The 23,523-nt window shown below is 42.3% G+C and overlaps 1 protein-coding gene across 5 annotated transcripts in view; it reads right to left on the bottom strand.

Annotated features, from left to right (window-relative positions):
- Positions 1 to 23,523, bottom strand: part of LOC115157103 (histone-lysine N-methyltransferase 2C) — a 123,197-nt gene that overhangs the window by 80,214 nt on the left and 19,460 nt on the right. For all 5 annotated transcript variants that reach the window (XM_029705036.1, XM_029705037.1, XM_029705035.1 and 2 more), the window contains exons 4-6: positions 15,545 to 15,704; positions 11,924 to 12,166; positions 9,780 to 10,008 (exon numbers count right to left, since the gene is read on the bottom strand). In XM_029705036.1, the coding sequence (XP_029560896.1) occupies positions 9,780 to 10,008; positions 11,924 to 12,166; positions 15,545 to 15,704 (632 nt within the window). The remainder of the gene's footprint in view (positions 1 to 9,779; positions 10,009 to 11,923; positions 12,167 to 15,544; positions 15,705 to 23,523) is intronic.

Genomic DNA, 23,523 nt, shown 5'->3' with positions numbered 1-23,523 from the left:
CCCCTCTCCTTGTGTAACAGTGTAGGTTCCGTCCCTCTCTTCGCCCCAACCTGGGCTCGAACCAGGGACCTTTGCACACATCAACAACTAACACCCACCGAAGCACCGTTACCCATCGCGCCACAAAAGCCGCGGCAAATGCAACGCAAGGGGAAACCCTACTTCAAGTCTCAGAGCGAGTGACGTCACTGATTGAAACGCTGTTAGCGCGCACCACCGCTAACTAACTAGCCATTTCACATCGGTTACACTCACCCCCCTTTTGACTCCTCCTTTTCCGCAGCAACCAATTGATCCGGGTCAACAGCATCAATGTAACAGTATAGGTTCCGTCCCTCTCTTCGCCCCAACCTGGGCTCGAACCAGGGACCCTTGCACACATCAACAACTGACATCCACGAAGAATCGTTACCCATCGCGCCACAAAAGCCGCGGCCCTTGCAACGCAAGGGGAAACCCTACTTCAAGTCTCAGAGCGAGTGACGTCACTGATTGAAACGCTGTTAGCGCGCACCACCGCTAACTAACTAGCCATTTCACATCGGTTACACTTGCTACTCTCCCCATCTCCCTCTCTTCTCCCTCCCTCTTCCCCTCCTCTCCCTCCCCCTTCAAGAGTTTTGTCCAAATACCGGTGGAGTCACCGAATAAAAGAATGGACGACCTGACCAGAGAGGACCTTGACCAGAAGAACAGTTTGCAGTTCTCCCAGGGTCAGCTCAATGAATTTAAACAGGACAATGGAAAGATGACAACAATCTGTAAATCATTGAGAGAGGACATAAATTCTGTGTGTGAATCCATGATAACAATGACAGAGAAATCCGTTCATATCAAGGGACAATCAAGGTGGAACATGGTTGTGGACAGGATTGCAGAATCTCCACGATACCTGGACTGAGTATGAGGAGAAACTGAGGGAAATGATCTCAGAGAAATTGAAGACACACCAAAGGAAGATTGAGGTGGAGTGTGCCAACAGAACTGGAAAACCCATCACCAGCCCAGGTGTGGTCAAGTTACTGAGGTTCAAGGACAAGGTCACTGTTCTGGAACGAGCCAAGAACTTGAAACGAACGTACAGTTGAAGTCGGAAATTTACATACACTTAGGTTGGAGCAATTAAAACTCGTTTTTCAACCACTCCGCAAATTTCTTGTTAACAAACTGTAGTTTTGGCAAGTCGGTTAGGACATCTACTTTGTGCATGACAAGTCATTTTTCCAACAATTGTTTACAGACAGATTATTTCACTTATAATTCACTGTATCACAACTCCAGTGGGTCAGAAGTTTACATACACTAAGTTGACTGTGCCTTTAAACAGCTTGGAAAATTCCAGAAAATGATGCCATGGCTTTAGAAGCTTCTGATAGGCTAAATTACATAATTTGAGTCAATTGGAGGTGTACCTACCTTCAAACTAAGTGCCTCTTTGCTTGACATCATGGGAAAATCAAAAGAAATCAGCCAAGATCTCAGAAAAAAAATTGTAGACCTCCACAAGTCTGGTTCATCCTTGGGAGCAATTTCCAAGAGCCTGAAGGTACCACGTTCATCTGTACAAACAATGGTACGCAAGTATAAATACCATGGGACCACGCAGCCGTCATACCGCTCAGGAAGGAGACGCATTCTGTCTCCTAGACATGAACGTACTTTGGTGCGAAAAGTGCAAATCAATCCCAGAACAACAGCAAAGGATCTTGTGAAGATGCTGGAGGAAACAGGTACAAAAGTATCTATATCCACAGTAAAACGAGTCCTATATCGACATAACCTGAAAGGCCACTCAGCAAGGAAGAAGCCACTGCTCCAAAACCGCCATAAAAAGCCAGACTACGGTTTGCAACCGCACATGGGGACAAATATCGTACTTGGAGAAATGTCCTCTGGTCTGATGAAACAAAAATAGAACTATATGGCCATAATGACCATCGTTATGTTTGAAGGAAAAATGGGGAAGCTTGCAAGCTGAAGAACACCACCCCAACCATGAAGTACGGGGGTGGCAGGATCATGTTGTGGTGGTGCTTTGCTGCAGGAGGGAATGGTGCACTTCACAAAATAGATGACATCATGAGGCAGGAAATGTATGTGGATATATTGAAGCAACATCTCAAGACATCAGTCAGGAAGTTAAAGCTTGGTTGCAAATGGGTCTTCCAAATGGACAATGACCCCAAGCATACTTCCAAAGTTGTGGCAAAATGGCTTAAGGACAACAAAGTCAAAGTATTGGAGTGGCCATCACAAAGCCCTGACCTCAATCCCATAGAATATTTGTGGGCAGAACTGAACAGGCGTGAGTGAGCAAGGAGGCCTACAAACCTGACTCAGTTACACAGCTCTGTCAGGAGGAATGGGCCAAAATTCACCCAATTTATTGTGGGAAGCTTGTGGAAGGCTACCCAAAATATTTGACCCAAGTTAAACAATTTAAAGGCAATGCTACCAAATACTAATTGAGTGTATGAAAACTTCTGACCCACTGGGAATGTGATGAAAGAAATAAAAGCTGGAATAAATCATTCTCTCTACTATTATTCTGACGTTTCACATTCTTAAAATAAAGTGGTGATCCTAACTGACCTAAGACAGGGAATTTTTACTAGGATTAAATGTCAGGAATTGTGAAGTTGTGAGTTTAAATGTATTTGGCTAAGGTGTATGTAAACTTCTGACTTCAACTGTATATCTTCCTCAACAAGGACTATCCTGAAGCTGTGCGCCAGAAGAGGAAAGAACTGATCCCAGCCATGAAAGCTGCCAGAGCGCGTGGGGACGTTGCTTACATACACTATGACAGGCTCATTGTCCACCCTCCCTCCTAAAATCCTGGTCAGGATGAGAGAGCCAAGCCTATGGGTTCGTAGCTTCAACCCTGCAGCACGCACGCACGCACGCACGTCTATCTCTGATAAGCTACCCAGGAAAGGGCTGAAAATAGCCCATATTAATATATGTAGCCTATATGTAGCCTTAGAAATAAGGTTCATGAAATCAATAACTTGCTGCATCAGTTAAAAATGGCTAATATGTGAATGTTGAGACTCACTAAGACAATTCATTTGATGATACAGCAGAAGCAATACAAGGATTTGTTAGATATTACTGCATGGTCGGAACTAGAAGCACAAGCATTTCGCTACACTCACATTAACATCTGCTAACCATGTGTATGTGACCAATAAAATTTGATATAACACCTATAGAAGAGACAGAAATGCTTATGGGGGAGGTGTTGCTGTATATATTCAGAGCCATATCCCTGTAATGCTGAGAGAAGAGCTTATGTCAAGTGTTACCGAAGTGTTGTGGTTTCAGGTTCACTTGTCAAATCTAAAAGCCTTTTCTTTTCGGATGTTGATATATACACTACCGGTCAAAAGTTTGGACACACCTACTCATTCAAGGGTTTTTCTTTCTTTTTACTATATTCTACATTGTACATTAACAGTGAAGACATCAAAACTATGAAATAACACATATGGAATAATGTAGTACCCCCCAAAAATGTAAACAAATAAAAATATATTTTATATGGAAGATTCTTCAAATAGCCACCCTTTGCCTTGACGACAGCTTTGCACACTGTTGGCATTCTCTCAATCAGCTTCATGAGGTAGTTACCTGGAATGCATTTCAATTAACGAGTGTGCTTTCTAAAAAGTTAATTTGTGGAATTTCTTTCTTTCTTAATGTGTTTGAGCCAATCAGTTGTGTTGTGACAAGGTGGTGGTGGGGGTATACAGAAGATAGCCTTATTGTGGGAACTGCTTCAAATGTAGCCATATATGTTCCATATGTGGGAACTGCTTCAAGACTGTTGGAAAATCATTCCAGGTGAAGCTGGTTGAGAGAATACCAAGCGTGTGCAAAGCCGTCATCAAGGAAAATAGCGTGGCCATTTGAAGAATCTCAAATGTAAAATATATTTAGATTTGTTGAACACTTTTTTTGGTTACTACAAGATTCCATATGTGTTATTTCATAGTTTTGATGTCTTCACTATTATTCTACAAAGTAGAAAATAGCAAAAATAAAGCAATGTGTTCTAAAACTTTTGACCGGTAGTGTAGGCCACCAAGTAATAAAAGTCAATATCTAAATAATGTGTGAGAAATGCTTGACAGTGTATGTGATGTAAAAAGAGAGGTCTACTTTCTTGGGGACCTGAATCTTGACTGGTTTTCATCAAGCTGTCCGCTCAAGAGGAAGCTTCTCACTGTAACCAGTGCCTGTAATCTGGTTCAGGTTATTAATCAACCTACTACCAGGGTGTTTACAAACACTACAGGAACAAGATCATCCATGTATCGATCACATCTTTAATAATACTGTTGAACTTTGTTCTAAAGCTGTATCCGTACCCATTGGATGCAGTGATCACAATATAGTGGTTATATCCAGGAAAGCCAAAGTTCCACAGCTGGGCCTAAAATAGTGTATAAGATTTATAATCTTATACAAAAGATTATATAAAAGATTTTGCTGTGACTCTTACATGGATGATGATAAAAATATGTGTTGGTCTGATGTGATTAATAAGGAGCATCCAGACGCTGCGCTTGATGAATTTATGAAATTGCTTCTTCCAATTATTGATAAACATGCACCTGTTAAGAAACTGACAGTTAAGGCGCCATGGATTGATGAGGAATTGAAAAACTGAATTGTTGAAAGAGATGGGACAAAAGGATTGGGAAAATGATGCAACTAAACTTAACAAAAAGAAGAAACTGTATTATCAATGATATAAAGAATGATGGAACAAAAACTTGAATACTTTAACTGAAATTATGGGCAGAAAGATCAATTCCATCGAATCAGTTGGCTTATTTATCACAAAACAATTTGATGTTGCCAATTATTTTAATGATTACTTCATTGGCAAAGTGGGCAAACTTCAGCAGGAAATGCCAACAACGAACAGAGAGCCATCGTACTCATGCATAAAAAACAAATAATGAAAGAAAAGCATTGCAAGTTTGAATTTTGTAAAGTTAGTGTGGGAGAGGTGGGACAATTATTGTTATCGTTCAATATTGACAAACCTCCTGGCATTGACAACTTAGATGGAAAGCTACTGAGGATGGTAGCTGACTATAGCCACTCCCATCTGTCATATCTTTAATCTGAGCCTAGAGAAAAGTATTTTTCCTCAGGCCTGGAGGGAAGCCAAAGTCATTCCACTGTCCAGGAGTGGTAAACCGGCCTTTACTGGTTCTAACAGCAGACCTGTAAGCTTGCTGCCAGCTCTTAGCAAACTGTTGGGAAAAATTGTGTTTGACCAAATACAATGCTATTTCTCTGTAAACAAATTAATAACAGACTTTCAGCATGCTTATAGAGAAGGGCACTCAACATGTACTGCACTGACACAAATGACTGATGATTGGTTGAAAGATATCGATATTAAAACCTCTTACATCTAGACGTTCCGCTAGCGGAACACCTGCTCCAATATCCAATGATAGGCGTGGCGTGAATTACAAATTCCTCAAAAATCCCAAAACTTCCATTTTTCAAACATATGACTATTTTACACCATTTTAAAGACAAGACTCTCCTTTATCTAACCACACTGTCCGATTTCAAAAAGGCTTTACAGCGAAAGCAAAACATTAGATTATGTCAGCAGAGTACCCAGCCAGAAATAATCAGACACCCATTTTTTCAAGCTAGCATATAATGTCACAAAAAACAAAACCACAGCTAAATGCAGCACTAACCTTTGATGATCTTCATCAGATGACACGCCTAGGACATTATGTTATACAATACATGCATGTTTTGTTCAATCAAGTTCATATTTATATCAAAAACCAGCTTTTTACATTAGCATGTGACGTTCAGAACTAGCATTCCCACCGAACACTTCCGGTGAATTTACTAAATTACTCACGATAAACGTTCACAAAAAACATAACAATTATTTTAAGAATTATAGATACAGAACTCCTTTATGCAATCGAGGTGTCCAATTTTAAAATAGCTTTTCGGTGAAAGCACATTTTGCAATATTCTGAGTAGATAGCTCGCCATCACAGGCTAGCCATTTAGACACCCACCAAGTTTAGCACTCACCAAAGTCAGATTTACTATAAGAAAAATGTGATTACCTTTGCTGTTCTTCGTCAGAATGCACTCCCAGGACTTCTACTTCAATAACAAATGTTGGTTTGGTTCAAAATAATCCATAGTTATATCCAAATAGCGGCGTTTTGCTCGTGCGTTCAAGACACTATCCAAGGGTGACGAAGGGTTACGCGCCCGACGCGTTTCGTGACAAAAAAATTCTAAATATTCCATTACCGTACTTCGAAGCATGTCAACCGCTGTTTAAAATCAATTTTTATGCTATTTTTCTCGTAAAAAAGCGATAATATTCCGACCCGGGAGTCGTTGTTTTCGTTCAAAGACGAAAGAATAAAAACATGGTGTCGCCTCGTGCACGCGCCTCCAGTCTCTGTTCGACCACTATCTAAATGCGCTAGTGTTTTTCAGCCAGGGCCTGCAAAGAATTCATTCAGCTTTTTGCCGCCTTCTGAGAGCCTATGGGAGCCGTAGGAAGTGTCACGTTACAGCAGAGATCCCCTGTTTTGGATAGAGATGATCAAGAAGGCCAAGAAATGGTCAGAGAGGGCGCTTCCTGTTTGGAATCTTCTCAGGTTTTGGCCTGCCAAATGAGTTCTGTTATACTCAAAGACACCATTCAAACAGTTTTAGAAACTTTGGAGTGTTTTCTATCCAAAGCTAATAATTATATGTTTCTGGGCAGGAGTAATAATCAGATTAAATCGGGTCCGTTTTTTATCCGGCCGTGAAAATACTGCCCCCTATCCATAACAGGATAAGAAGATTGTGGCAGCTGTACTGTTAGATTTCAGTGTATGTGTTACGGCTTTTCAACCTCTGCCATATTTTGGATTCAGAGCTATCTATCTAATAGAACTCAAAGGGTTTTCTTTAATGGAAGTTTCTCTAATGTAAAACATGTAAAGTGTGGTGTACCGGAGGGCAGCTCTCTAGGCCCTAGTCTTTTCTTTTTACCAATGACCTGCCACTGGCATTAGACAAAGCATGTGTGTCCATGTATGCTGATTATTCAACCATATACGCATCAGCAACCACTGCTAATGAAGTCACTGAAACCCTTAAAGACTTGCTTTTTGCAGTGACACCACACTGCAGGCTCTAGTTTTGTCTAATCTTGATTCTTGTCCAGTCGTGTGGTCGAGTGCTGCAAAGAAAGACTCAGTTAAACTGCAGCTGGCCCAGAACAGAGCGGCATGTCTTGCTCTTCATTGTAATCAGAGGGCTGATATAAATACTATGCATGCCAGTCTCTCTTGGCTAAGAGTTGAGGAGAGACTGACTGCATCACTTCTTAATTTTATAAGAAACATTAATGTGTTGACAATCCGAAATTGTTTGCATAATCAGCTTACACACAGCTCTGAGACACACACTTACCCCACCAGACATGCCACCAGGGGTCTTTTCACAGTCCCCAAATCCAGAAAAAATTCAAGAAAGCATACAGTATTATATAGAGGAATTATTGCATGGAACTCCGTTCCATCTCATATTGCTCAAATGAACAGCAAACCTGAACAGCAAACCTAAAAAAACAGATAAAGCAACACCTAACAGCACCTCTCCACTATTTGACCTAGATAGTTTGTGTGTATGTATTGATATCTAGGCACGTATGCCTTGTTTTCAATTGATGTAGTTCTGTCCTTGAGATGTCTATTAATGTTCTGTATTATGTCATGTTTTGTGTGGACCCCAGGAAGAGTTGCTGCTGCTTTTGCAACAGCTAAATGGGATCCTAAAAAATACCAAATACCAACTGTCCCAGTGTCTATTTGGAATAGGCCATTTCTTTCTCGCATAGAACGACAAGCTGACCAATGGAATAGGTACACTTTTCTACTATGCGGGATAGAAGATTGACATAGACTAGTGATTTTGCTTTTCATTACTCATCTTGTTGGATGAGGAAACGTAAATGTGGACAGTTATTCTAGCACCTTCAAATTCGCATCGAATTCGGTAAGAAGGACGCACACCTTTGCAATCTAAATTTGATTTCTGACATTCTGAGCACGTGGGTGGATGCTCTAACTAGGTTACACAGCCAACGCATTACATATGGGTCTGGTAAATTTCTCAAATGTCCGGTAAATTAAAATGCTGCTGGTCAAATGACCGCGGCCACATTTTGCAAACGGAAACCCTTATATATAGACACAGTTAAATCATATTCTCTATAGAGTGTATAATCCCATTTACTTAACCTGTTAGGGTATAGGGGGCAGTATTTTCACGGCTGGATAAAAAAATGTACCCGATTTAATCTGGTTACTAATCCTACCCAGTAACTACAATATGCATATACTTATTATATATGGATAGAAAACACCCTAAAGTTTCTAAAACTGTTTGAATGGTGTCTGTGAGTATAACAGAACTCATTTGGCAGGCAAAACCCTGAGACAGATTCTGACAGGAAGTGGATACCTGATGTGTTGAATTGACTTTAAGCCTATACCATTGAAAAACAAAGGGGCTGAGGAATGTTTTGGCACTTCCTATTGCTTCCACAAGATGTCCCCAGCCTTTACAAAGTGTTTTGAGTCTTCTACTCTGAGATCTGACTGAAGAAGAGCCTTGGAACGGTGATGGCCCATTAGACACCTTGCGCGCGAGTTGATGGTGGGTACTCTCATTCCGAAACGTTTTAAAAGAGAACCCAATGGTCCGCCTTGAATTTTATTCATGTTCTGGTTAAAAAAGGCCCTAATGATTTATGCGATACAACGTCTGACATGTTTGAACGAACGTAAATATATTTTTTCCGTTCGTGAAGTGAAGTCCGGCTGGCTTAGATCATGTGCTAACAACACGGAGGTTTTTGGACATAAATGATGAGCTTTTTTGAACAAAACTACATTCGTTATGGACCTGGGATTCTTTGGAAGTGACATCTGATGAAGAGAATCAAAGGTAATGGATTATTTACATAGTATTTTCGATTTTAGATCTCTCCAACATGGCGGTTAGTCTGTATCGCAATGCGTATTTTTCTGGCGCAGTGCTCAGATTATTGCAAAGTGTGATTTCCCAGTAAGGTTAATTTTAAATCTGGCAAGTCCATTGCGTTCAAGAGATGTAAATCTATAATTCTTTGAATGACAATATAATATTTTACCAATGTTTTCTAATATTAATTAATTATTTTGTCGTCATGACTTGACTGCCGGTATTGGAGGGAAACGATTTCCTGAACATCAACGCCATAGTAAAACGCTGTTTTTAGATATAAATATGAACTTGATAGAACTAAAAATGCATGCATTGTCTAACATCATGTCCTAGGAGTGTCATCTGATGGAGATTGTAAAAGGTTAGTGCATAATTTTAGCTGATTTTATGGTTTTGGTGACGCCCGTCTTTGAATCGACAATGCATTACACACAGCTATTGTCAATGTACTCTCCTAACATAACCTAACTTTATGCTTTCCCCGTAAAACCTTTTTGAAATCGGACAACGTGGTTAGATTAAGGAGATGTTTATCTTTCAAAGGGTGTAAGTTAGTTGTATGTTTGAGAAATTTGAATTTTGACATTTATTTGGTTTCAAATTTGCCGCTCTTGAAATGCACCTGCTGTTGATAGGGTGCGCCACGGGAGGCACGCTAACGTCCCACATAGCCCCAAGAAGTTAATAGATGTTTTATCATGAGAGGACTGTGGGCTGCTCACCTCTGTGCTCCCTGAGTAGATGGCTATGTCCACGTTGAGCAGTGATTGTCCCTCGCCTTCGCACACGCCCTGCGACCACAACGCACAACAGTGATGTGCCAAGCACTGCCCCGACTCCTCAAAGAGAGACTGGACGTCCACATCTCCTGGGAGGCCCACGTGAGCCAGCTCATCCCACAACCTGCTGCCCTTGTCTGGGTCTGGTAACTCCCCATGGCTCTCAGCTCCACTGGAAGAGAGATGAAGAGGGAGAGATGAGTTAAAATAACTGGAGATGAGGCGGAGGTAGAAAGAGTTGAAAAAGCAAAGTGAGGCAAGCTGGGCAGGAAAGAAGAGAGGGATAGAAAACTGTGGGGGGAAAAAGTGGAAAAGAAGATGTGATGCAAAGCATAAATGAGAAGAAATAAGGCAGAGAAGAGAGGAGAGATAGGATGAGTAGAAAATGTTAGAGAGCAGAGAAGGGAGAGAGCAGTAGAGGAGGAGGAGGGGGTGAAAGGGGGTCGTGACACACAAGAGGCTGGCTGTTCTGTCTCATAAAATCTGCTGAAAAGGAAACGGTTCACAGAGTCCCTGCTCTAGTGAGTTGCCGTGCATGCGGAAAATATGGCAAGAGGGAATTAGCATTTAAAAGAACTAGTTGGATTCAGTAAACAGTAAACACACAAACAGACAGAACTGAGAGACTGAGGGCTAGGATGAGGATGAAGAAGTTAATGATATTCACTGTATAATGCCTTGTCATTGTTATGGCCCTCCTGACCGGAGCTTAAATATTGTGCAAAATAGGCTACTATTCAATTCCATCCTCTATCCTTTTTGTTGAAATTTCCTTCTCCTCCTCTTCACCCTCCGTCCTCTTCCTTTTCCCACCCTCTCTCTCTCTCTCTGTGGCACAGTCTAGCCTAGAGACCCAACCAATCACACTGCTCCAACAACAATGCCTGGCTGGCGTTGGATCGCTGCCAGGGGTGTTGCGGTGGGTGTGTGTGTATATGTACGCTCTGCTCTCTGTGCACATTACGTCACAGGGACCCCAGGGAGACACACTATTGGCTCCAAAGAACCCAAACAAATTAGACAGCTGTCCGAAACACATCCAGGGAGGGTCCTTTGTTGGCACAGTGCACAGTGCGTGCGCACACACACACACACACACACACACACACACACACACACTTACATGTTAGTCTTACTCTACATGGCATAGTAGGACCATTGGGGACCCCAGCAGGCGGAAAAGGCTTGCCAAGGGGGAGCAGAGCGGCGCTAATTTAGCTTTCAAGAGCAGAGTGCTAACATGACCTGCTAAGTCGGAGTATGGTCATCAATTAAGGCCTGTGAGGAGAGCGAATGCACAGGCCTCTCTGCCCTGCGTGTGGACCGTTGATTTAATTTGCAAGGGAAAGGGTGCTAATTTAGCCCTGGAACGTTCAGAGTTAATGTCTGGAACCCTCTCAGATAATAGATCACATTAGCACAATGTGAGGCAAGAGGTGAGGTGTGGTCCTCAAGCATTCATATACGCACTCAGAACCTTCCTCTGACACAGGAGAGGATGAAATAGTACACAAAGCACATACACTCCACACATATGCAATACATTAGCAGACACTCAGACATCAACTCTGAGATTAGAGTTCCGCTGCCAGCTGAAACCATCCACTATGATGACATGTTGCACACACCACTTTGTTTGCTGCTGTTTTTGTGTCCCTTTGTTTTGATGTTTCTGTGTCATGTTGCTCACTCCCTGTCCAGGCGTCTGTATCGGACAAGGCGCCTGTATCGGACAAGGCGCCTGTATCGGACAAGGCGCCTGTATCGGACAAGGAGCCTGTATCGGACAAGGCGTCTGTATCGGTAAGGCTTCTGTATCGGTAAGGCTTCTGTATCGGTAAGGCGTCTGTATCGGTAAGGCGTCTGTATCAGTAAGGCGTCTGTATGGACAGGTAATGCTGGCCAAATAAACAGCCTGTGACATCAAAACAGCAGAGAGCCCAGCTCTCATTCCATTTTGCTCATTAACCGGTTACAGAGAACATCACAGATTTCACCGTCCCTGCTCGCCCAGACCGGACCAGGCTAGCTCTGCCAGCCAAACCCTTTCAGACAGCCGCGTCATCCTGCCAGCCAGGCCTACTTACTTCTGTGTGCCCCTCTGTCCTGAGCTGGCATCTCCGGCTGCGTCGCTGGGCTGAGTGGTTCTGTCAACACCGCTGTCATCTCTGCCGTATCCTTTGCTGGCCTTGCTGTGGTCGTTGGCCTGGCCTCCTCCTCCTCCTCCTGTCGCATTGCGCTCGTGTCCAGGCGAGGAGTCGAACACTCGGAGATCCCCCTGACCCAGCAGACTGCGGCCGCCACAGTAACAGAAGGCACAGAGCTGCTCACTGAGAGAGGGAGAGAGGGACTGTCAGTTAATTATATATACCCAGTGGGACATTCAGCCATGCATCATGGTCAGTGGCTGGCCGGGAATTACTTCTCTTCGGTTTGGTATGGCATGGTCAGGCGTGAGCCAAGCAAGAGTGCACACACACATCTATATTTGTGTTGCAATTCCAAACAGTATTCCTTTCTTACAACAAACATCTGTGGGAATTGGAAGTTACACATAGTACGGGCCTTTGATACACATCTACTCAATCAATAGATTAAGCAACATCCATCCAAAACAGAGGACCTCGAGCCGCCATAGAGAGAGCGGCCGACAGGCTGTGAGTGAAGGAAAGTAAAGCAGGCCAGGCAGATCAGACCAGAGCAGGTTGTAAATATTTATCAGGTTGGTTTCTGAGGGAGGAGATGGGTTTGTTAATAAAATCCCTGGAGAGATGCTGCCTGCCTAACTGGTTGGTCCGCCCGCCCGCCCGCCCCTCTATCCTCCATCACCAGCATCGACAATGCAGTCAGTCTGAAAGATTGATTACAACCTTTAACAGAGTGGCACCTATGACGGGGGGGGGTAATGTTCCTGTTCCTACTCCCGGCTGATAACTCAATGTTCTGACACACCTGAGATGCACCCGTACATGTGTGTATTTGTCCATAACTGACAATATGCATGCAAGCTGTGGTGTCTACATACTGAATGTGTACTGATGAAGACAGATGGATACATACACCTTATATACACAAAAGTATGTGGACACCCCTTCACCTATCTCAGCCACAGCTGTTGATGACAGGTGCATAACATTGAGCACACCGCCATGCAATCTCCATAGACAAACATTGGCAGTAGAATGGCCTTACTGAAGAACTCAGTGACTTTCAACGTGGCACCGTCATAGGATGCCACCCTCCAACCAGTCAGTTGATCAAATTTCTGCCCTGCTAGAGCTTCCTTGGTACACTATAAGTGAAGTGGAAACGTCTAGGAGCAACAACGGCTCAGCCCCAAAGTAGTAGGTCACACAAGCTCACAGAATGAGACTGCCGAGTGCGTAAAAATTGTCTGTCCTTGGTTGCAACACTCACTACAGTGATCCAAACTGCCTCTGGAAGCAAGGTCAGCACAAGAACTGATCGTCGTCAGCTTCATGAAATGGGTTTCCATGGCCGCCGCACACAAGCCTAAGATCAGGACGTGCAATGTTAAGCTCGCCGCCATTGGACTCTGGAGCAGTGAAACACGTTCTCTGGATTGATGAATCACGCTGCACCACCCATCTGGTAGTTCGACGGACAAATCTGGGTTTGGTGGGTGCCCGGAGAACGCTACCTGCCCGAATGCATAGCGCCAACTGTAAAGTTTGGTGGAGGAGAAATAATGGTCTGGGGCTGGTATTCATGGTTAGGCCCCTTAGTTACAGTGAGGGGAAATCTTAACGCTACAGCATACAATGACATTCTAGACGATTCTGTGCTTCCAACTTTGTCGCAATAGTTTGGGGAAGGCCCTTTCCTGTTTCACCATGTCAACACCCCCTGTGCACAAAGCAAGGTACAGAAATGGTTTGTCGAGATCGGTGTGGAAGAACTTGACTGGCCTGAACAGAACCCTGACCTCAACTCCATCAAACCTTTGGAATTAATTGGAACACTGACTGTGAGCCAGGTCTAATCACCCAACATCACTGCCCGACCTCACTAATGCTCTTGTGGCAGAATGGAAGCAAGTCCCCGCAGCAATGTTCCAACATCTAGTGGAAAGTCTTCCCAGGAGTGGAGGCTGTAATAACAGCAAAGGGGGGGGGACCAACTCCATATACCGTGCATTCGGTAAGTATTCTGACCCCTTGACTTTTTCCACATTTTGTTACGTTACAGCCTTATTCTAAAATTGATTTTTTTTTTATATATATATCATCTACACACAACACCCCATAATTATTTTACTTTTAGATGTGTGTATGGTTGTGAATTGTTAGATACTACTGCACTGTTAGAGCTAGGAACACAAGCATTTCACTACACCAGCAATAATATCTGCTAAATATGTATATGTGACCAATAAAATTAGATTTGATTTCCTAATGACAACGCAAAAACTGCTTTTTTTTTTTTACATTTTTGAAAATGTATCAAAAAAGAAAAACTGAAATATCAAGTTTTCAGCGCTCTGGAGCAGGTTTTCATCAAGGATCGCTTTGTACTTTGCATTGTTCTTCTCTCCCTCGATCCTTTCTAGTCTCCTAGTCCCTGCCACTAAAACATATTCCCACAGCATGATGCTGCCACCACCATGCTTCACCGTAGGGGTGGTGCCAGTCTTCCTCCAGACTTGACGCTTGGCATTCAGGCCAAATAGTTCAATCTTGGTTTCATCAGACCACAGAATCTTGATTCTCATGGTCTGAAAGTCCTTTAGGTGCCTTTTGGCAAACTCCAAGCGGGCTGTCATGTGCCTTTTACTGAGGAGTGGCTTCCGTCTGGCCACTCTACCATAAAGGCCTGATTGGTGGAGTGCTGCAGAGATGTTTGTCCTTCTGGAAGGTTCTCCCATCTCTACAGAGGAACTCTGGTGCTCTATTATCGGGTTCTTGGTCACCTCCCTGACCAAGGCCATTCTCCCTTGATGAATCAGTTTGGCCGGGCGGCAAGCTCTAGGAAAAGTCTTGGTGGTTCCAAACCTCTTCAGTTTGAGAATGATGGAGGCCACTGTGTTCTTGTGGACCTTCAATGCTGCAGAATTGTTTTGGTACTCTTCCCCAGATCTGTGCCTCGACACAATCCTCTCGTCTCGGAGCTCTGCGGACAATTCCTTCAACCTCATGGCTTGGTTTTTGCTCTGACATGCACTGTCAACTGTGGGACCTTATATAGACAGGTGTGTGCCTTTCCAAATCCTGTCCAATCAATTGAATTTACCACAGGTGGACTCCAATCAAGTTGTAGAAACATCTCAAGGATGATTAATGGAAATAGGATGCACTTGAGCTCAATTCCGAGTCTCATAGCAAAGGGTCTGAATACTTATGTAAATACGGTATTTCTGTTTTTCATTTGTAATAAAATTTGCAAAAATGTCTAAAAACCTGTTTTCGCTTTGTCATTAAGGGTTATTGTGTGTAGATTGATGAGGGGAAAAAAATATTTTATACATTTAAGAATAAGGCTGTAATGTAACAAATTGTGGAAAAAGTGAAGGGGTCTGAATACTTTCCGTATCCACTAATTGCCCATGATTTTGGAATGAGATGTTCGACGAGCAGGTGTCCACATACACTACATGACCAAAAGTATCACATTAAAAAAACATACACAGTACATAAACACAGATCCCCCCCCATAGCCATGACTTGCTGTGATGGAACTCTCAGACTGACCTGCTTTTAACTCCTCTGTTGGTGATAGGACCAGAAAGCTCAGCTGCTTCACCAGTCTGAGGGCTCTGGACCTGGGGAGAAGAGGGCTTCTCTTTCCCCTCCCCTGGTCCTTCAGTGGCCCCCACCTCCACACTCTCCACCGGCTGCTGGGCTGGTGTATCTGATGGTGGATGGAGACACAAGGGACATGGTTTAGGGTCAGAGAAACATGAATATCTACGCATAGAATCTCACCAGTATGTTTCCATATAATCCTACCAGTCATGTATATTTGTGTCAATGGTTGACATAACATTTCAAACCATGCCCTGAAGTAATCACCCATCTACCAAAAGTGATTGAGAATAAGGCCATGAACCCTCTGACTGAAACCGTTGACTGGTCTTGACTTTTCTTCCATGCAGTTTACTCCAGGTCAGAAACATAAACACACCCTTTGTTAGAGAAAGAGATGGATGGTGGGAATTTGGAGACCATATGCTAGAGCACTGATTGCTGTAAACCCAAGGGGAGCCCAGAGGCAGGCTGCCTGTCATATACGACAACAACACCGTCGACAGAACCAACAATGACACACATCAGACAAACAGAGCAGAGTGTTATATAAACCTGAAAACACTGTCGTGGCTATTGGCCTCTGGAATAGCATTTTATACAGAAACTTTGAACATTGGCCTATAATTGGATGTCGGACCAGTAACCTCGGAGTGGTATGGGTTTGTGATCTGTGGTTGGCCTGCTTTGGTAGTTACATTCCATCTATTTGGTGGTTTGTTATTTTGATGAGCATTTAGCTAGTGTGTTACTACAATTTGGGGTTAAATTAAGCAATTTAGTCCCAATGCCAAGGGCCAAAGGTCTTCTCCAAGGTACATGCACTACCGGTCAAAAGTTTTAGATCATCTACTCATTCAAGGGTTTTTAATTATTTTTACTATTTGACAACAACAACAAAAAAAAAGTGTTAAACAAATCAAATATATTTTATATTTGAGATTCTTCAAAATAGCCACCCTTTGGCTTGATTATAGCTTTGCACACTCTTGGCATTCTCTCAACCAGCTTCATGTGCTAGACACCTGGAATGCGTTTCAATTAACAGGTGTGCCTTGATAAAAGTTAATTTGTTGAATATCTTTCCTTCTTAAAGCGTTTGAGCCAATCAGTTGTTGTGACAACGTAGGGGGGGTATACAGAAGATAGCCCTATTTGGTAAAAGACCAAGTCCATATTATGGCAAGAACAGCTCAAATAAGCAAAGAGAAACAACAGTTGATCCTTATTTTAAGACATGAAGGTCAGTCAGAGGAAAATTTCAAGAACTTTGAAAGTTTCTTCAAGTGCAGTCGCAAAAACCAACAAGCGCTATGACGAAATCGGCTCTCATGAAGACCGCCACAGGAAAGGAAGACCCAGAGTTACCTCTGCCACAGAGGATAAGTTCAATAGAGTTACCAGCCTCAGAAATTGCAGCCCAAATAAATGCTTCACAGAGTTCAAGTAGCAGACACATCTCAACATCAACTGTTCAGAGGAGACTGTGTGAATCAGGTCCTCATGGTCAAATTGCTGCAAAGAAACCACTACTAAAGGACACCAATAAGAAGAAGAGACTTGCTTGGGCCAAGAAACACAAGCAATTGACAGGCAGGAGGAAATTTGTCCGTTGGTCTGGAGCAACCGCTGTGTCTTTGTGAGACATGGTGTGGGTGAACGGATGATCTCCACATGTGTGGTTCCCACCGTAAAGCATGGAGGTGGTGGTGTGATGGTGTGGGGGTGCTTTGCTGGTGACACTATCTGTGATTTATTTAGAATTCAAGGCACACTTAACCAGCATGGCTACCACAGCATTCTGCAGCGATACGCCCTCCCATCTGGTTTGGGCTTAGTGGAACTATCATTTATTTTTCAACAGGACAATGACCCAACACACCTCCAGACTGTGTAAGGGATATTTTACCAAGGAGAGTGATGGAGTGCTGCATCAGATGACCTGGCCTCCACAATCACCTGACCTCAACCAAATTGAGATGGTTTGGGATGAGTCGGGCCACAGAGTGAAGGAAAAGCAGCCAACAAGTGCTCAGCATATGTGGGAACTCCTGTTGGAAAACCATTCCAGGTGAAGCTGGATGAGAGAATGCCAAGAGTGTCAAAGCTGTCATCAAGGCAAAGGGTGGCTATTCGAAGAATCTCAGATATAAAATATATTTGGATTTGTTTAACAATTTTTTGGTTACTACATGATTCCATATGTGTTATTTCATCGCTTTGATGTCTTCACTATTATTCTACAATGTAAAAAATAGTACAAATAAAGAAAAACCCTTGAATGAGTAGGTGTTCTAAAACTTTGGACCGGTAGTATAGAGTTCCGTGTTCAGGTTTGATGGTCAGCAATGTATGAATAACCAATTGCTATGGCGATAGGCTTGAAAGAAACGATAACGTTACAAGAAAGGAGAGTCAGACAGACACAGGAAGGATTGGTACTAATGTTATGTCATGACCTCGGTATAGACCTTTTTATTCATAGATTGTATGTTCTTGACCTCAGTATTATTTTACTATTTTAAAGACACATTGTGAGTGAAGTTCAATTTTGATCCAACTACCTGGTGAGAAAGCAGCAAGTATGCTACTGCAGAGTCAGCTTGCAAGAACAGCCATATTGGAACTTTAGAGGCCAGTCATTAAATGCAATAACAGAATAGAGTGATTGTGTAACTTGTTATTCAGAATTGGGAACTTCGAACAAAAAAAATCCATACCCATTGTTAAAGCAAGGTAAAATAACAACTCTCACCCGCAGCATGAACGCGCACACACAGATGAGAACAAAAAGCCATTGGCAAAATGAACAAAATCCCTCCAACTATAGAGAGAGCGAGGGAGAGGCAGCGAGAGAGAGCAGAAGGGAGGCAGAGAGTGAGACAGAGAGCGAGAGAGAGATGCATGACATCACTGACATGGACCCCTCCTCCATTAGTGTCATTGTCAGACCACAGACACCATTGTCAGATCAAAATGTTCCTGAATTTTTTTTACCAGCAATACTCACTCGAACAAAAACAGCCCAACAAAATGTTGTACAGATAGGCTTCAAACAGCGCAGAGAAATTAAATGAAACAAACTCAAATTAACTCCATCTTCAATAACTCAACAATAAATAAGATGTCAATTCGGCTCCTAGAAACATCCATTGAATATTAAAAAAAGAGGATCAAAAGCAAATCTGAAAAAAACTAAGAAATACAACATCAGAAAGAAAAATCTAAATGTTTTTTTTTGATAACGAATGTAAAACAATTAGAAAACATCTAAGACAAATGTCAAATGAAAAACATAAGCAGCAAAACAACCCAGAGCTACGCTATGAATACTTTGAAACCCTGAAACAGTATAAACATAGTCGTGGCCAAAAGTTTTGAGAATGACACAAATATTAATTTCCACAAAGTCGGCTGCCTCAGTGTCTTTAGATATTTTTGTCAGATGTTACTATGGAATACTGAAGTATAATTACAAGCACTTCATAAGTGTCAAAGGATTTTATTGACAATTACATGAACTTGATGCAAAGAGTCAATATTTGCAATGTTGATTCCTTCTTTTTCAAGACCTCTGCAATCCGCCCTGGCATGCTGTCAATTAACTTCTGGGACACATCCTGACTGATGGCAGCCCATTCTTGCATAATCAATGCTTGGAGTTTGTCAGAATTTGTGGGTTTTTATTTGTCCACCCGCCTCTTGAGGATTGACCACAAGTTCTCAATGGGATTAAGGTCTGGGGAGTTTCCTGGCCATGGACCCAAAATATCGATGTTTTGTTCCCCGAGCCACTTAGTTATCACTTTTGCCTTATGGCAAGATGCTCCATCATGCTGGAAAAGGCATTGTTCGTCACCAAACTGTTCCTGGATGGTTGGGAAAAGTTGCTCTCGGAGGATGTGTTGGTACCATTCTTTATTCATGGCTGTGTTCTTAGGCAAAATTGTGAGTGAGCCCACTCCCTTGGCTGAGAAGCAACCCCACACATGAATGCTCTCAGGATGCTTTACTGTTGGCATGACACAGGACTGATGGTAGCGCTCACGTTGTCTTCTCCGGACAAGCTTTTTTTCCCCAGATGCCCCAAATAATTGGAAAGGGGATTCATCAGAGAAAATTATTTTACCCCAGTCCTCAGCAGTCCAATCCCTGTACCTTTAGCAGAATATCAGTCTGTCCCTGATGTTTTTCCTGGAGAGAAGTGGCTTCTTTGCTGCCCTTCTTGACACCAAGCCATCCTCCAAAAGTCTTCGCCTCACTGTGCGTGCAGATGCACTCACACCTGCCTGCTGCCATTCCTGAACAAGCTCTGTTCTGGTGGTGCCCTGATCCTGCAGCTGAATCAGCTTTAGGAGACGGTCCAGGCGCTTGCTGGACTTTCTTGGGCGCCCTGAAGCCTTCTTCACAACAATTGAACCGCTCTCCTTGAAGTTCTTGATGATCCGATAAATGGTTGATTTAGGTGCAATCTTACTGGCAGCAAAATCCTTGCCTGTGAAGCCCTTTTTGTGCAAAGCGAATGATGACGGCACGTGTTTCCTTGCAGGTAACCACGGTTGACAGAGGAAGAACAATGATTCCAAGCACCACCCTCCTTTTGAAGCTTCCACTCTGTTATTCAAACTTCAGCCTTTTCCTCGTCAACACTCACACCTGTGTTCACGAGAGAATCACTGACATGATGTCAGCTGGTCCTTTTGTGGAGGGCTGAAATGCAGTGGAAATGTTTAGGGGGGGATTCAGTTCATTTGCATTGCAAAGAGGGACTTTGCAACTAATTGCAATTCATCTGATCACTCTTCATAACATTCTGGAGTATATGAAAATTGCCATCATACAAACTGAGGCAGCAGACTGTGTCATTCTCAAAACTTTTGGCCACAACTGTACATTGAAACGCAAGAAATTGAATTATACCATTAAGACACTTGACGAAATTTAAAACCTAATTGATAAAAATCTGTTCTGGGACATGTTGAACAATTTAAGCACGACAAAGTCAGAAGAATTAGCCATACAAGATGGGGGAATTTGGAAGACTTATTTTTATAATCTATACAAAAACATCCCACAAAAGACTTACAAGCATAACCAATTACAAATTCAAGATATATTGAACATCCTTGAATCAATCATTAAAAACAACCAAAATCTATTAGATTACCCAATAACCCAACAACAACGAAATTACAAGTTAAAATCTATAAAACCAAACATGGCTTGTGGTCTAAATAAAATTAGATATGAAATGCTGAAAAACAGCACACCTGAGTTACCAAATGCTGTGCTTAAATTGTTCAACATGGTACTACACTAAATGAAAATCTAAAACGCAGCATGCAACAATTTCAAAGATTTTACTGAGTTACAGTTCATATAAGGAAATCATTAAATTTAAATAAATTCATTAGGCCCTAATCTATGGATTTCACATGACTGGGAATACAGATATGCATATGTTGGTCAAAGACATAAAGGTATGGGCGTGGATGAGAAAACCAGTCAGTATCTGGTGTGACCACCATTTGCCTCAAACAGCGTGACACATCTCCTTCGCATAGAGTTGATCAGACTGTTGATTGTGGCCTGTGGAATGTTGTCCCACTCCTCTTTAATGGCTGTGCGAAATTGCTGGATTCTCTAAATTCTAAGTTGTCTAAAACAACGTTGGAGGCGGCTTATGGTAGAGAAATTAATAATTTCTCTGGCAAAAGCTCTGGTGGACATTCCTGCAGTCAGCATGTCAATTGCACGCTCCCTCAAAACACGAGACGTGTGGCATTGTGTTGTGTGACAAAATTGCACATTTTAGAGTGGCCTATTATTATCTTCCAATTGGCTCATTCATACCCCCTCCTCTCCCCTGTAACTATTCCCCAGGTCGTTGCTGTAAATGAGAATGTGTTCTCAGTCAACTTACATGGTAAAAAAAGGGTTAAATAAATAAAGGTGAACCTGTTTAATGATCATGTTGTTTAATCATCTTCTTGATATGTCACACCTGTCAGGAGATGGATTATCTTGGTGAAGGAGAAATGCTCACTAACAGGGATGTAAACAAATTTGTGCACAACATTTGAGAGAAATAAGCTTTTTGTGCGTATGGAACATTTCTAGGATATTTTATTTCAGCTCACAGAACATGATACCAACACTTTACATGTTGTGTTTACATTTCTGTTCAGTGTAACTTCTGGCTGCTTTCCTGATGTCTGGAACAAGGGGCTAATCTCCCCCATCTCCACAAATCAGACCCTAAAAATTACAGGGGAATTTGCATAAACAGCAACTTGGGAAAGGTTTTCTGCAGCGTTTTCAATTCAAAACTTCAAACCTTCCTTCAAGAATTTGTTTTATAAGTAAATGTGAAATAGGCTTTCTCCATAACCATCACACTACTGAACATATATATACACACACACCTTAGACACACTAATGAATAAACACATCCACCAAAAAAAGAGGGCAAAATCTTTGCTTGCTTTATTGACTTAAAAAAGCATTCGATTCTATTTGGCACAAAGATCTATTCTTCAAAATTCTCCACAGTGGGCTTGGTGGTAAGGTGTATGACTTAATAAAATGAATGTACACAGAAAACGGGTGTGCAATAAAAATGAAAAACCAAAGAACAATTATTTTTTCAACGTCGAGGTGTGAGATAAGGCTGCAGTTTGAGTCTAAACCTTTTCAACATTTATATCAATGAATTAGTAGACATGTTGGAACATTCTGCAGCCCCAGGACTCACACTATTTGACACAGAGATAAAATATCTGCTATATGCTGATGATTTGGTTCTTCTATCACCAACCAAGTAAGGTTTTCAACAGAACCTTAATATTCAAGCGCAATGTTGCCATAATTGGGCCCTGGCGGTAAATTTGAAAAACATGTAATCAGGATTTTTCAGACCAAAACCCAGAATTCAGAAGCACAGATATAAATTCACCTTGAACACCATGATTGAACACACAAAAAAATGACTCATACCTTGGTCTGACCATATCAGACAAATTCAAATAAACACAATCATGAACCAATCAAAAGGACTCATATTGACAACATTGGAAAAACTAAACAAAATCTCAAAGCCGACTAAATTGCCATCTGGCCCTCAACAGAGAATATGAATTGGCTGATTATTTCTACTCTGTCAGAGATACGAAGCAGAGACAGGTCCTTACCAAGTACAGGCTGAGTGACCACCTGGCTGATTATCTCTACTCTGTCAGAGATACGAAGCAGAGACAGATCCTTACCAAGTACAGGCTGAGTGACCACCTGGCTGATTATCTCTACTCTGTCAGAGATACGAAGCAGAGACAGGTCCTTACCAAGTACAGGCTGAGTGACCACCTGGCTGATTATCTCTACTCTGTCAGAGATACGAAGCAGAGACAGATCCTTACCAAGTACAGGCTGAGTGACCACCTGGCTGATTATCTCTACTCTGTCAGAGATACGAAGCAGAGACAGATCCTTACCAAGTACAGGCTGAGTGACCACCTGGCTGATTACCTCTACTCTGTCAGAGATACGAAGCAGAGACAGGTCCTTACCAAGTACAGGCTGAGTGACCACCTGGCTGATTATCTCTACTCTGTCAGAGATACGAAGCAGAGACAGATCCTTACCAAGTACAGGCTGAGTGACCACCTGGCTGATTACCTCTACTCTGTCAGAGATACGAAGCAGAGACAGATCCTTACCAAGTACAGGCTGAGTGACCACCGATTGGCAATAGAAACCGGCAGACATAAAAAGACATGGCTTCCCAAAGAGAAGTGTGTACGTGGTCACTGCACGACAGGGGAGGTAGAGACAGAGATGCACTTTCTCCTTTAATGTGAGAAATACTCCTCACCAAGAGATTCATTATTCACAGAAATTACTACATTTTTATTCAAAATGTTAACTTA

Source organism: Salmo trutta, chromosome 21 (genome assembly GCF_901001165.1).
Source record: "Salmo trutta chromosome 21, fSalTru1.1, whole genome shotgun sequence".
Lineage (NCBI taxonomy): Eukaryota > Metazoa > Chordata > Actinopteri > Salmoniformes > Salmonidae > Salmo > Salmo trutta.
Note: the sequence above shows the minus strand (reverse complement) of the source record. Positions and strands in the feature narration are given on the sequence as shown.